A 15,780-nucleotide genomic window follows, 5' to 3' on the forward strand; every position below is an offset into this window, starting at 1 on the left:
GATACAGGCAGAAGAAGAGATAAGAAGACAAGCACAGTCCATCCTTGAAATCTTGTGTTAATGTTAAGGGTGAATCTGATATTGGTGACAGCAGAAAGTGAATACTGCAGTAAACAATGTGATCCTTGAGAAAGGCCTTCTTACCTGGTTTTGCCTGACACAGGTGGAAATTAGGTTGGGATACCGAGTCCCAGGGTCAATGGTGTACTGCTCAAAGTTTTTGGCAATGTTTTCAGTGGTTGTCTGCGGCAGGATTCTGTAAAGACTCTCCCTGGAGAAATATATATATTTAGTGTGTGTGTGTGTGTGTGTGTGTGTGTGTGTGTGTGTACAATATGTGTGCTGACCACTGACCTCTCAGCTAGCACCTCCAGAGGGGTCCTGCCCTCAGCCCACCTTTTCACCATCCAGGCTGAGTCAAAGGCAGCCAGGAAGCCTCTCGCACACCCTGTACCCATGGGCCAGAACGGCTGTACACACAGACACATACCATCAGCATAACAGTACATTTAGCGGAATATGCACATGTAGTATTATAGTCCAACCATTTCAAAGCATGATTAAACACTGTTGTCACAGCCTCCTCACCTCTAACAAGCTGTCCCCAACCAGTGCCACCAGTAGCTGGTGTCCGAAGCGTTCTCTGACCAGCGCTGCGTTCTCCGAGGCGTACATGCTGGTGAAGTCAAACATGGCCACGTCCGGCTGGCCACAAGCATTTATGGCAAAGTCCAGCGTGGGAAGCTGGTAGTTGGTGCCAAAGTCAGCAGCTTCCCGGGCGTAACACAGCAGAGCTTCCTGGTTCACATTCTCACTGCTCAGCAGCATCTCTGTGTCTATGTAGTCCTACGAGACAAAGTCAGGGGAATTGTGTTTATGAGAGACCATAACCAAAAGGATGAAGCAAAAGAGGCAAAATCAGATGCAACATTGATACCCTAAGCGTAATAACAGTTATTCACCTTGTATATACAGTAAGAGGACCATTAAAGATGCTCTTTAAATTGTACTGTGACGCCACTCTCAAAGTCCCACATTATCTTTATGAATGAATTCATAGGATGACTCATGCAGAACCCTGGCAATTGAGGTGAGAGAGAGCGCTGAGAGGGAGTCATTAGCCAGAGAAATATTGTGTTCCTTTAGGGATGTTTATAACACTTAGCTTTCATGGATGTCATTGTGGTGCCCGCCCAGCTCGTTGGCTGTTCACCTGGCAGACAACCAAGGACGAGATTCCTCCAACCCAGCACACTCCTCTATTAACTCCCCACCTCTCCTTCTCTCTCCCCCTCTCTCTGTCTTTCTCTTCCTCTCTCTCACACACACATATGAATACACATCTGAATGCACATCTAAATACACATCTGAATACAACACCCTCAGACATCAAGAAAAAATCAGCCCGCAGCTGAATCTAGTTGATGATCCCTGATCTAAACAATGTTTGCTCACATGAATGATGACCCCCTTGTCCAGTAGGCTCTGCTTCTTTGCTGTCATGACAAAGTAGTGTGTGTTGTCCTTGTAGTATACAATGTTCTCCAGGTCAATACCTGCAACAAATGACAGACACAGACAGGAAGGTAAAAAAAAAAAACATGATAATGACAGGGTTGAAAATTGCTGTTGTTTGACAATGTGTGGATTTAAGTGCATTCTGAGGGCAGTCTGCTCCTCTGGCTGACTCATTGACTGTGGGGGATCTCAGGCCCACCTGTCTCCTCTTTGAGGTCCAGGAAGAACTTCTGGTTAAAGATGAAGGCCACACCGCTGATCTCCTCCACCTTAGCCTCGGCCGTGGTGTTCCTGTTGACAAAGTTGGCCGTGATGGCGATAGCCAGCTTACCACGGAATTCCTTCCTCTTGAACCCTGAGAGAGAGAGAGAGAGAGAGAGAGAGAGAGAGAGAGAGAGAGAGAGAGAGAGAGAGAGAGAGAGAGGGCAAATGTATGACCACATTAGAGACACATATTTCCCACAGATCACACAGACCCCCAATGAACTTGAAAACAGATTAAACATTGATAAACGCCCATACCAGTTAGGCGAAATACCACAGTGTTCAATCACAGCAGCAAGATTTGTGGTCCATTGCCATGAGAATAGGGCAACCAGTGGAGCACAAACAACAACGTAAATGCAACCTATATGTATCTGTTTACATGCTTCAACTATTTGCACATTGTTACAACACTGTACATAGCCAATTATATAACATTTGAAATGTCTATATTCTTTTAAAACTTTTGCGAGAGTAATGCATACTGATTGTTTATTTCCCTTTTGTTTATTGTCTATTCCATTTGCTTTGGCAATGTAAACATATGTTTCCCATGCCAATAAAGCCCTTTGAATTGAATTGAATTGAATTGAGAGAGAGAGAGCGAGAGAGAGAGAGAAAGAGAGAGAGAGAGAGAGAGAGATTACTATTCTCTGGCCAGGCCAGCGGAGGCATACTAATCCAGAGGAAATCTAGCACTGAGCTGTAATCACAGGCCAGTTATTTTAGGATCAGAGAGACTCGTTACCGAGGTGATGCTGTTTATATCACCAGTGGAACACAAGCCTCGGCGGGAGAGTTGGGTCAGTACTAAAATGTTATGATCTAATAAAAATGTCTTCCATGTTGATTAACTTTCACAACTTCAGTGCAAATGCAGCCACTCCTTACATGAACTGCACTATTGTAAGAGAAGGTGCTATCTCGTTTTTCACACTGAGATTTTACGATATATACTGTTATTGGCTGCAATTGCTTACACTTCTGCTATTTAGGATATCAACAAGAATGGAACAGAATCAGTTCCTCTTCAGATAGAAACATTGGGGAAATACTTTGGGCATTGAAGAGTTTATTGCCATCCTCTCACCGACCCTGCAAAGTTTTTTTTTTTTAAATGGAGACATTGCAAAAATATCACAATTTTAGAGGCTCATTTAATATTAACTTTCTGTGTCCCATCCAGGCCCAAGCATAACTGCAGGCAAGCCTTAAAATAGACTGAAGTATGGACTCAGACTTTTAATGCCAGACTGACATTCACTTGGGTTCCTGTTGCTAATATTTTCACAATTACAGTTTTATGAAAAGCTGTCTGACTTTTTAAATGACATTCTCACAATTACGGTTTTATGAAAAGCTGTCTGACTTTTGTGAACGAGAATATGGTGATATTAATTTTACAAGTCGCTAGTACCCGGGCTATGTCACTCCAAGCTGTTAAGTCCCACAGGCCAGATGTTAATATGCTTACAATTGTCCTGGGGATGAGGAAGGCTCTGCACCAAAGCCCTTTAGTGAAAGAAAATACATCCTCAATACCTCTAGACCTGTGACTCAGGAAGGAAAGGAGGATGAATGTTCTAATGTGTTCAGCCTCTCTTCCTCCTACAAAATAATGTATGAGATTCTGAGAGGTGCTTTTCTAGGAGGAGGTAGCATTTGAATATGAGCCAGAAATGTTCCATTACTGTCACTGCTAATTCACTGGGTCATTCCCCCCCCCCCCGCCCCGCCTGCCCCCTCCCCTCACATCACTCTTTCCAATGCAGCTGTGTTCCTCTCAGATGATTAGCTGGGTACAGAACAGATTGGGGTATATTTAACCCTCCTCTCAGACAGGGATCTGCATGGCAGTCCAAAAGCAGAATGACTTCTAAAAATAAAGTTTTCCTCCGGCCTTTCGTCATCAGACGATGACCTAAACGCCTCATTGTTTGGAGACAGAAAATGCCCTTTTAAGGAATAAGCATCTGATGTGGATTGGTGAGGAGATGACAGGCATCTGTGAGGGCGAGTCCAACATGCATGCATCAACTGTTGAACAGCATCCAGATGACTACACACACAGGGCCCCAGATCTTTTTTATTAAGGTACAGAGCTATGGTGATTTCATGTGTAACCTTGCCCTTTGAAGGAGAGATTAATGACATCACATAGGGTATCGTTTTACAGAGGTGAGCTTGATTTTATGGCGTCCTAACTTTCTTGGATGAGACTATGCTTTTTTAAATGGATGCTTTGTGTAGCCAAAAGCCGCAGCCAATAACAATCATATGTTTCTTAGTTACAGTTGTTAGGCTGTTATCCAGACAAAATAATTATATGAGAAAGGTGTCCTGGATATTATTTGAAACAAGTCACTGTCAACAAAGCTACATAAACATACGTTTCAATATAGAAATTGTGTTTGAAGGCGCTCCAGATAATATCCAACTGCATTTGAACTTAGAGCTAAAGTTAGCTTTGGAGCAAGTAGTGTTTAGTAAACATATTGAGCAATCTCAGAGAGCCATTCCATGGATGTAATCACATGATATCATATACAGTACCAAATCACCATATCCTATATCTGGGCTCAGGTCATTAACGGTATGTAGATATACTCTGCATGGATACAACCCATGTCACCCTCCCATCCCTACAGAGTTCTCACCTTCCAGGGTATTTCTCCTCCCATCAGCCCCCACCACCACGTCAAAGTCAATGTTTGCCACAGGGTGATCGGCAGGCCTGATCTCAGCTCTCCAGCCAGGCCCTGAAACACAGTCAGAGGAGAGGAGGGAGAGAGGGAAGGGAGGAGAGGAGGGGAGAGAGGGTCAGTACAGTTCCACATTTACATGGACACACACCTCAAACAAACACACTTATCAGTATACAAACGGGTAGAGTTCAACACAGATAGAGAGAATGAGAGGACGTGGGCTAGAGAAACAGACACAATATTTACTTGGTTGCTCTTTTGGCATGTTATTTCTGGGGAACAATATTTATGATGCCTATCAACACCAGTGGGGAAAAGGGTTTGCTAATCCTGACAGTTCTCAACAAAGAGGGTGACACAGAGGTCACACGCATTGTGTCATTTAGCTCAGCAGACTATACCGTGCTGTAATTATATAAGATGTTGTTTAATGTCATTCTCACTTGTACTGCATAATTGATACCAGAGCGCTAGCTAGCTACAGTATATAATTCAATACGTTACAGCATTTTAGCACGTAGTGGATCAAATGTGGTGAATGATGTCAGCCACAGAGGCAGTGTGAGGCAACAGCAGCATTGGGTTGGCTGTCCACTGTGTAATATCATCATGTCAAAAATGCATTCCATCATGTCAAGGACACTGAGCACCCTGAAACAGCAAAAGTAGGGGGACCATTCTGTATCCATATTTAGTAAAGACTCTTGTTTTTATCAGTTGGTTGGCGTCGCGGTCGAGGAGGCCACATGGGATAGCTAATGACCTCCAGTCCAGGAGTCCAATCAACAAAGCTCTGAAGGAGGGAGGGGGGTCAAGTGTAGAGGTATTTCAGATAGCCAGTCTTCGAGCTCGGCGCCACATCACAACACACCACGCAGCGTTCACATCTTGAAGCAGCTAGTACTGTACTGTTATAAGAACTTTGCCGAGGGGGCACGGTTGTAATTACACTGGCTAATCAGCTCTTAATTACCTTCCACGGCCGTAATTTGGCTCTGCTGCTCCTTAAACAAAGCCACTAGGTCTGCTCTGCTCACTGATATTACTGTGTGCTCTGCTCAGCAACAGCCATGAAATAACATTAGCATCTGGGGAGGTTGCTAACCATTAGCAGCTGAATAGGAATGGTGAAGCAATGATTATGACTTTTAAACATTTGATTTCCATGGCAATGCAAATATCAAATAAAGGGTGATCAGTGCACTGCTGTAACAGTGCTGCTGTTTACTGCTGGTTGCCAAGGAGATATACTGTTGAATGGGGAGGCAGAACTACTCTAACAGGTACTAGTTATGGACTGCAGTAACTCCCTGTAGCTCAAGGTACAGTGATGTAAACCAGAGGAATGCTATGGTGTGGGAGAGAATATACTGTGTTGGTATCCGCTGGGCAGCCACATACAGATGTAGGATCTTAATTTGATCACCCTGTTGCAGGATAACTTTCCTGTAATGCAGGAAATGTTAAACTTGTAGTGTATTTGAGGTTTCAAAAGGCTTCTGAAGTTTGTAATTTCCACTTTGAAATTTCAGACTTGATTTTCCCTTGCGAAAAATGTATCAACCCCTACAAAAATGTCCATTAATTATAATCCACATAATAATTCACATTTCCTGTTGCTGCAGGATTATTTTCCTGCTGTAGCAAACTGGCTTAAATTAAAATCCTACATCTGTAATGGTCTTACTGACTGTTGCAAGGCTCATGTTAAGGTGCACTGTTGACGTTCTCCAAATGCATTGCATTAAGCCCTTCAACCCCAACTCACCTGTCTGATAATGGAAGTCTGGTCCCAAATGCTGTAACCTAGCCCTTGCATGAATCCCTGAACTACATCCAAAAGACCCCTAATGGTGTGCAGGAAGGAGCAAGGTTGATGGGTACTAGGCCAATGTTGATGGATTTCAATGGACATATATGTACTGTAAGTGACGGCCTGTACTGTAAGTGAGCTGTCACTCACCGTCATTCTCCTGGTTCTCTGGAGGTTCCAGCAGCTTGACAAACTCCACATTGACGTGGAACTCCACAGCTACGAGCAGGGCGATTTTCAGCAGCATGAGCTGGAGCTGGCGAATACCTGGCAAACACAGACAAGAATCAGGAGTTCTTAGAACCATGCAAGAAACCCAGCTGGCTTTTCTGGCTTATCTAATACAGTACCTAGTACATGCACACTGCACAGGCATCCATGCATTTACACATTATACACACAACCAAACTTGGCCTTTGGCCTCTGTCACTTGAGAGCTGTAGAAAGATTTGTTTTCAACACCAGCAGTTGGTAGCTCTGCTTTGTCTCTCTGTAGCTAAGAGCAGGTGGAAGGTTCACCTTCCATGGCTCACAACCTTGATATTATGTAATGGAAGGGATTGGATGCATCAAGGCTACCAGACAAAAAACTGCTTTAGAGGGGAATAGGATACAATAGCATAATCATAAGCTAACATGAATCCAACAATATCGATAAGGAAAATATTCCATTGCAAAAGTAAGTACATGTAGGGCTATGGGAAATGGCTGTTATGACTAACAACTGTTATGGCTGTTTGGGCGGAAAGGTTTCCTGCTGAGATGTTTACCCTACATGTAAAGATACTTACTGATGTGGTCTATGGCTCCAGCACAGAATTTGCCGTAGAACTTCTTGGCCCCGAGGCCCTTGAGGTCGTGGATGGTGTAGGGCCACAGGTGCAGCACGTTGTTCCTGGAGAAGGTGTCCCTCTTCTCAATCACCACCACCTTGGCCCCCAGCAGAGCCAGCTCGATGGCCGTCCGCAAGCCACATGGGCCTCCCCCGATGATCAGGCACTGCAGGGACAAGAATGACAGAGGGACACCATTATCATTGTGAGTGCAAATAAATAGGACTGAAAATCGTATTTCATAGTCCCATTTCTGTTACACAAAATACAATACATGTGTACATCCAAACCATATGCCTGCCGAAGAGATCATATACTGCATACGTACCTTATCACCATCATAAATAATACTTACTGAAAATATAATCCTTGTTTAAACCTGTAGACATACTCAATACAGCAGATGAAATATGAGTTGATGAGTTTGGCTGTATATTGCCAAGTAAACAGACAGAGTGCCTGAGGTGGATGTTTATGGTGACAGTATGTTGTTCGTTACTCTGACCCAGCGCTGGGAGAGTATGTGTCATTACCTCAACCGTAGATCATTATTACAGCCTAGTCATATCAAAGACATGATTCATGCATCTGCCTCACTCAAATCTGCATGAAGTCAGTTCTTTTGGGTTACAGGATCCGTCTGAGAATGTGTGGTGAGAACATGACTTCATCCAGCCTTCTGGAGAGGATGAGAAGGGATTGTTTTGGAGTGTTTGTTCTTCTGAGGAACCATCTCACCATCCAACCACTCCTGAGTCAGACAGCAGCCCCTGCTGTGCCCAAGAAGTTGGGCGGCTTCCTGTTTCCTTAACCTTATAACCAATCAGAGCCTGACGTGCTCTCTCAACCAGGCTCAGCCATCTCAGACCCCAGCTGGCCCACTGTGACCTTTTCATTTCAGATCTCTAATTTCCTCCCCAGCCCAGCCAACCCACCTACCTGACCTCTAAATCCACCCTGTGTGCAGGGAGGGCCAGCAGTATATTTGAACAGCGGGACTCACTTCCTGCCACCCTGTGTGTCTGCCTGAAGGGCCACAGGAACTCCCAGGATGTGTCACTCCAATCAGTATTGTGACACGGTCGTGTTTCAGCCCCAGCCTCGGGGGCCTTATCATGTTTGTATACTGTAGCTCTGTGCTGAATGGGGTATACTCTCTCTCTTTTTCTCTCTCTCTCTCTCTCTCTCTCTCTCGCTTCCTCTCCCACTCTCTCTCCTTCACTTTCCCCCCCCCCCTCTCTGTCTCTCCCTCTCTCCCAGGGTGCTGTTTACAGAGCTAAACGTGCCAGCTGCCCACATCACACCATAAATGGTACCGCTGCTCCCAGCGATAAAAATAAGATTGGGATTTAGTCATTCTGTTTTCTCATTCTCCGTGTGGGATTCTGCTGCAGGGTGTCATCAGGAGGTGAAGGAGAGCATAACATTAGTAGCCTAGGGGTAAGAGTATGAGGTATTCAATGCTTATCAGGTATACTAGCCAAACCCAGGTGGCTGCGCGTGGCTGTGTCTGGACAGGCCTGGCCCAGTTCTTTTCATCACGAGGAGTGATTAAAGCGGATGGGCTCTTTAACCATGTCAGGAGAAACAGACAGTTACCGAGATGTGCCAGGTGTGTTAAGCATCCACCGCCACAGAGGGAAAAGAAAAAAAACATATGGAACAATGCCTTATTCACAAACACAGAACAGCATTAGCTAAGTTTATTCAGATGTGCCTAACCACACAATCCCACAATGTTGGGTATTATCAAACCTGATATAAACTAGATAATCACTATCAAAGCAGCACTTTTGTTTTAGTCTGTCTCTATGGTGCTATGAGAGATGAGCGGTTTGTTTTGCCTGTTTCTATGCGGTGCTGTGTTATCGCAGATGGGAGGGCTTCCTGAGGGCCCACTGCAGTTCTGCTGAGTCAGACCACAGCTACTTCCTGTCTGTCCCCAACCTGTGACCTCACCCCCTCACGCTCACCAGGAGAGGAAGACCCCGCCCCCCCTCACCTTTCACTTCTCTCCCGTTCATTACTTACTGCACCTGGAGCCCTATTAGCTGTCAATCAAATCAAAATCAAATCAAAGTTTATTGGTCACGGTGTTACGGTTCGGCACTGTTGGTCCGGTTCCCGCTTGTTTCCCTGTTCCTTTTTCCCCTGTGTGTGTGTGTGGTCTGTGTCTGTCTCCCCCTGCTGTGCAGCCCAGTCAGAGGATCTAGGTCAGGGGGCGTGGCCATTCTCTCTCATGCTCCGTTACTTCCAGCTGCGGCTCATTGTCATCAATCAACCAGCAGTTATCTACCCGGGCTGGACACCTCTCCAGCGCCAGTTCGTTCCTACACTACCTGTGGTAACTTGGCTCCGTACAGCAAATCTCAGTTTAGTTGTACTCTCTCAGTATTATAGTTGTTTCTGCCACATTTGTAACCTGTCTCTCCTTCGACCAGATCCCGTCTGTTCCTGCTGCCTGCCTGCCTGCCATTCCCACGCCGCAACCTGCTCCTCTGTTGTCTGATATCCTCGTCATCCAGCTCTCTGGACTACTGGCTCTCCACCCCACTCAGCTCCTACCCCGGCCTGAAGCTACTCCACCCTGAACTGCTTCTCTCTGCCAAGACACGCTGAATAAATTACATCCTAATCCACCCTCTTTGTCCGTGTGTCCGTCTCTGCACCTGAGTCCCCCACCCAACCTAATAGAACGAACTGGCCAAACATGGACTCAGCAGAGATGCCACATGAAACAACGGGTGATGGCGTACAACGCGCCCTCCATTCACAGGGAATGTTATTGGGACAACACGACCAACTCATCCGGACTCTTGTGGATAACAACCAGCAGTTGTTGGATCAAGTATCTCATCTCACCTCTCAGGTAGCTAACCTGGTAACACTCACTACCCTTCCTCCCTCTGCTTCTCCTCCGCCTGTTCCTCCTACAGTGGCTCCAGGCTCGGCTTCCGCTCCTGCCCTTCGGGAACCCCCTACAACCTCACCCGAACCTTTCACCGGGGACCTGAACAAATGCCGTGGTTTCCTGCTTCAGTGCCGCTTGGTGTTCCAACAGAAGCCCCTGTCTTTCTCCACGGAATCCTCAAAGGTATATTACGCACTGGGGTTAATGAGGGGCAAAGCTTTGATTTGGGCCGAAGCGGCTTGTTCTACTCAGCAGATTGCCAGCCTGTCGTTTGACGATTTTTCCTCTCAATTGAAAGTTGTGTTTGATCACCCGGACCATGCCGGGACCGCCACAAAGAGACTATTGAAGCTACGACAGGGCACGGGTAGCGTGGCTGAATACGCCATTGATTTTTGGACCTTGGCAGCCGATTCCAAGTGGAATGACGAAGCTCTTCAGGGAGCGTTTGTTAACGGTCTAAGTGACACGATTAAGAATGAACTAGCTGTTCGTGATGAGCCTGCTAACCTTCATGTTCTCGTTTCCCTTGCTACACGAATAGACAACAGGCTACGGGAGAGGAGACAGGAGAGGGGCGGTCGGGTCCACACCGCAGCGGATCCCTCCACGGAACTAGACGAGCCCATGCAGCTGGGCCGTGCTCGTCTGTCCCCTGCCGAAAAGGAACGGCGCATGCGGGCTGGTGAGTGCATGTACTGTGGGGACCGCACTCATTTCCTGGTTAACTGTCCGGTTCGCCCAAAAGACCAAGCTCGCAGGTAAAAGTGGGCATACTTGCGAGTGCTACACCTGACTCAATGCCCACAGCACCCCGTCTAGTTATCCCAGCTACAGTCCAGTTCAGGAATCTATCTCTCCCACTAGCTGCTCTCATCGACTCTGGTGCTGAGGATAGTTTCCTTGACGTTAACCTGGTCACTCAGGCTGAGATCCCTGTTAAGCCCCTGCCTAAGCCTATAACAGTAACCGCTATTGACGGCCATCAGTTTGCCAACATCACCCATCAAACTGTCCCCGTTTCTCTCATGCTGTCCGGCAATCACAAAGAAACCATCCAGTTTAAAGTAGTCTCCTCCTCGGCCTCCCCCCTTATCCTCGGTTTCCCTTGGCTTAGCATTCACAACCCCCATATTGACTGGCAAAACCACAAAATACACAGTTGGAGCACTCACTGCCATTCTGTTTGCCTTGGGTCGGCTATTCCGCCCTCGGTAGGCTCCCCTGCTTCCCCTGTCAAAACCCCAGACCTCTCTTCAGTCCCTGAGGAGTACCTGGACCTGGCCGAGGTATTCAGTAAATCCAAAGCACTCTCACTACCACCTCATAGGCCATACGATTGCGCTATTGAGTTACTGCCTGGAGCCCCTTTGCCGTCCAGTCGGCTTTTCAATCTGTCCCGTCCTGAGAGAGAAGCTATGGAAACCTACATAGGCGACTCCCTAACCTCTGGCATCATTCGTCCCTCATCTTCCGCTGTTGGTGCTGGGTTCTTTTTTGTTGAGAAGAAGGACAAAACATTACGCCCCTGCATTGACTACAGAGGACTTAATAACATCACAGTCAGAAATACGTACCCCCTGCCTCTCATCAACTCAGCATTTGAACCCCTTCATGGTGCCACCGTGTTTACCAAACTCGACCTACGTAACGCTTACCACCTCGTTAGGATCAGGCCGGAGACGAATGGAAGACTGGGTTCAATACCCCTCTCGGACACTTTGAATACCTAGTCATGCCATTCGGTCTCACTAACGCCCCAGCAGTGTTTCAGGCCATGGTTAACGATGTGTTGAGGGATTTTCTACACCGTTTTGTGTTTGTCTATTTGGATGACATTCTAATATTCTCTAAGTCACAGGATGAACACGTCTCCACGTCCGTCTGGTTCTCCAACGCCTCATGGAAAATAAACTGTATGTGAAAGCAGAAAAATGTGAGTTCCACCGGCAGTCCGTCCCCTTTTTGGGCTTTATTATCGAGCGGGGACAAGTGTCACCAGACCCTGACAAGATCAGAGCGGTTGTGGAGTGGCCCACACCCACGTCTCGGAAGCAGCTACAACGCTTCCTGGGCTTCGCCAACTTCTACCGCCGCTTCATCAGGGGTTTCAGCCGAGTGGTTGCCCCCCTGACCAAGCTCACCTCCCCTAAGGTGCCATTCCTGTGGACGCCTGAGGCCGAGTCAGCTGTGAGTACATTGAAGGAACTGTTCACCACCTCACCTGTTCTTATTCATCCAGACACTAGTTTGCAGTTTATTGTGGAAGTGGACGCCTCTGATTCGGGGTGGGGGGCAGTCCTGTCACAACGTTCCCCCACGGACCAGAAGCTCCATCCTGTGGCCTTTTTCTCCAGGAGATTGACCCCTGCTGAGAAGAACTACGACGTGGGTAACCGGGAGTTGCTTGCTGTCAAGTTGGCGTTGGAGGAGTGGAGGCACTGGCTAGACGGAGCAGAGCAACCCTTCATAGTCTGGACAGACCACAAGAACCTGGCTTACATCCAGTCAGCCAAGAGGCTGAACTCCCGCCAGGCCAGATGGGCTCTGTTCTTCAGCAGGTTCAAGTTTATTTTAACATATCGTCCTGGCACACGTAATGTCAAGCCTGATGCTCTCTCTCGCCAGTTTACAGACAATGAAGACTTCAGCAATCCTGAACCTGTTCTGCCCGCTTCCTGTTTGGTGGCGGCTGTTCACTGGGAAATCGAGTCCCTCGTCCGATCGGCACAAGAGTTGGAACCTGGACCGGCCGATGGCCCCCCCGACCTTCTCTATGTTCCCGCAGCCGTGCGGCCGCAAGTGCTCAACTGGATCCACACCTCACGATTCTCCTGCCACCCTGGTATGAACCGTACACTGTCGCTACTTAAGAGGCACTTTTGGTGGCCATCCGCCGAGGCTGACGTCCGGGAGTACGTGGCGGCCTGTTCCATCTGTGCCCAAAATAAGGCTTCCCACAGGGCTCCTTCGGGCCTGCTGCGGCCTCTCCCAGTCCCGAGTCGTCCTTGGTCTCACGTGGCTTTGGACTTCGTCACTGGACTTCCTATGTCTGAGGGTAATGACACCATACTCACCATCGTGGACAGATTCTCTAAATCTGCCCATTTTGTTGCATTACCAAAATTACCGTCTGCCAGTGAGACAGCCGACCTCTTTGTCCTACATGTATTCCGTCCCCATGGAATCCCTGTGGACATAGTGTCCGATAGAGGTCCACAGTTCATTTCTCGGGTATGGAAGGAGTTTTGTTCGGCTCTGGGTGCCTCTGTCAGTCTCTCATCAGGTTTCCATCCCCAATCCAATGGCCAGACTGAGAGGACCAATCAGGACCTGGAGGCTGCTCTACGCTGTGTGACATCCCAGAACCCGTCCACCTGGGCCAAACATCTCCCGTGGGTCGAATATGCCCACAATTCCCTCACCTCATCTGCCACCGGCCTCTCACCTTTTGAGGCGGCTTTGGGGTATCAACCGCCATTGTTCCCGTCTCAAGAAAGGGAGTTAGCCGTCCCGTCAGTTCAGGATAACCTTCGTCGCTGCCGCAAGGTGTGGGTGGACACCCGTGAGGCCCTTCTACGGACAGCAGAGCGTAACAAGAGGGTGGCGGACAGGCACAGGGTAGTCGCTCCCCAGTTCCAGCCTGGTCAGCGAGTCTGGCTCTCCTCCAGCAACATCCCCCTGCGCACTGACTCCCGTAAGCTGTCGCCCCGGTATTTGGGTCCTTTCGAGATCGACTCCATCATCAACCCTTCGGCTGTTCGGTTGAAGCTTCCCCAGGCCATGAGAGTCCATCCTACATTTCACGTGTCCCAGCTGAAGCTGGTCTCCTCCAGCCCTTTGTGTCCGCCTGTGGATCCCCCTCCGCCACCGCGTATTGTGACGACCATCCAGCCTACACGGTGCGGAGACTGCTGGACGTCCGGAGGCGTGGTAGAGGGCTTCAGTACCTGGTGGACTGGGAGGGATACGGTCCCGAGGAGAGGTCCTGGATTCCCCGACGATTTATACTGGATCCGCAGCTGGTGGCTGACTTCCATAGGGACCACCCTGACAAACCGGGTGGGTCGCCGGGTGGCGCCCGTTGAGGGGGGGGTACTGTTACGGTTCGGCACTGTTGGTCCGGTTCCCGCTTGTTTCCCTGTTCCTTTTTTCCCCTGTGTGTGTGTGTGGTCTGTGTCTGTCTCCCCCTGCTGTGCAGCCCAGTCAGAGGATCTAGGTCAGGGGGCGTGGCCATTCTCTCTCATGCTCCGTTACTTCCAGCTGCGGCTCATTGTCATCAATCAACCAGCAGTTATCTACCCGGGCTGGACACCTCTCCAGCGCCAGTTCGTTCCTACACTACCTGTGGTAACTTGGCTCCGTACAGCAAATCTCAGTTTAGTTGTACTCTCTCAGTATTATAGTTGTTTCTGCCACATTTGTAACCTGTCTCTCCTTCGACCAGATCCCGTCTGTTCCTGCTGCCTGCCTGCCTGCCATTCCCACGCCGCAACCTGCTCCTCTGTTGTCTGATATCCTCGTCATCCAGCTCTCTGGACTACTGGCTCTCCACCCCACTCAGCTCCTACCCCGGCCTGAAGCTACTCCACCCTGAACTGCTTCTCTCTGCCAAGACACGCTGAATAAATTACATCCTAATCCACCCTCTTTGTCCGTGTGTCCGTCTCTGCACCTGAGTCCCCCACCCAACCTAATACACGGTTACAGTTTATCATACTCACATCATGCAGAATGTAGACTGGAGGCCAACTCAAACATGCTTATCAAAATGGAAAGTGGGCACAATGTCAGGCAGTTGGCAATTATTGTCTCCTAGAATCCTGATCAATCTATGGAGCTCAAGACAATAGGATACTGCTGGACCAAACATTATCCTCCATACCTGCACTTATTTTGAATGAATACAAATGACTCGTTACACTCTACAGCTATATCTCTTTAAGGAGTACAGTATGTCCTCTAAGGTCTAAGACATCAGCTGACTGGTGGTCTTCAGTGTGTTCATGCTGCCCAGCCACTTCAACAGGCCAGCCAGGTTAGATTGACGGGAACACCCCGCAACACTGGGCTGAGTGGAGCTCCTTAACACACATGCTTATTCTGGCTTCACCGGAGTAAAACAAACTGACTGTGTGTGTGAGTGAGCGAGCGGAGCCTGTGCACCTGCAGACATGATGTGATGCCTCACTAGCTTGGCTCAGTGCACGGTGGTGGCTCATGCTGTTTTGGGACAAAACGTCAGACTTAAGGTACTCAATCAACTGAGAGAGACCACCGGGAGAGCCACAACATGAACTGGCAACCCTCGCAGACAGCCATCTGGGACTTCATGGGAACTAGAACAGGAGAAAAGGAGCAACACTCCTGTCTGGGCATGAAATAGGCCTGAGAAACAGGCAAGGAGGGCACAGTGTGTCTCTGAACTTTCAAATCCTACTGTATAGAAGGTTCCATACAGTGAATTATTTGCTCAGTGGAAGCACAATTTTCCACAGTATCAAACCGTATAATTAAGGGAAAATATGTCTGTCAAGATGTCACAATTGTCAAGAGAGGATCACAAGCATGGAAATGTTGATAACACACTATTCAATGATGGGCCATCAAGGGTGAGATTTACGAGCATGACATAGACAACCTGTTATAAAGGAGAGCTCCTCTGCAATGAGGGGGGAAATACAGTAGGAAAGAATCCTTAAAACACAGTTGTTCTGTCTTTAATGCTAACCCACA

At 48.1% G+C, this 15,780-nt stretch overlaps 1 protein-coding gene across 10 annotated transcripts in view; it reads right to left on the reverse strand.

Moving 5' to 3' along the window:
- LOC121556336 (F-actin-monooxygenase MICAL2-like) overlaps positions 1 to 15,780 on the reverse strand; it is a 53,956-nt gene that overhangs the window by 17,341 nt on the left and 20,835 nt on the right. For all 10 annotated transcript variants that reach the window (XR_006658337.1, XR_006658338.1, XM_045213837.1 and 7 more), the window contains exons 3-10: positions 7,092 to 7,299; positions 6,451 to 6,567; positions 4,440 to 4,541; positions 1,718 to 1,873; positions 1,456 to 1,556; positions 589 to 846; positions 355 to 470; positions 145 to 271 (exon numbers count right to left, since the gene is read on the reverse strand). Coding sequence is in view for 8 of the 10 variants with exons in the window: in XM_045213837.1 (XP_045069772.1) it covers positions 145 to 271; positions 355 to 470; positions 589 to 846; positions 1,456 to 1,556; positions 1,718 to 1,873; positions 4,440 to 4,541; positions 6,451 to 6,567; positions 7,092 to 7,299 (1,185 nt within the window). In the remaining 2 variants the exon portion in view is untranslated. The remainder of the gene's footprint in view (positions 1 to 144; positions 272 to 354; positions 471 to 588; positions 847 to 1,455; positions 1,557 to 1,717; positions 1,874 to 4,439; positions 4,542 to 6,450; positions 6,568 to 7,091; positions 7,300 to 15,780) is intronic.

This window comes from Coregonus clupeaformis, unplaced genomic scaffold (genome assembly GCF_020615455.1).
Source record: "Coregonus clupeaformis isolate EN_2021a unplaced genomic scaffold, ASM2061545v1 scaf0159, whole genome shotgun sequence".
Taxonomy (NCBI): Eukaryota; Metazoa; Chordata; class Actinopteri; order Salmoniformes; family Salmonidae; genus Coregonus; species Coregonus clupeaformis.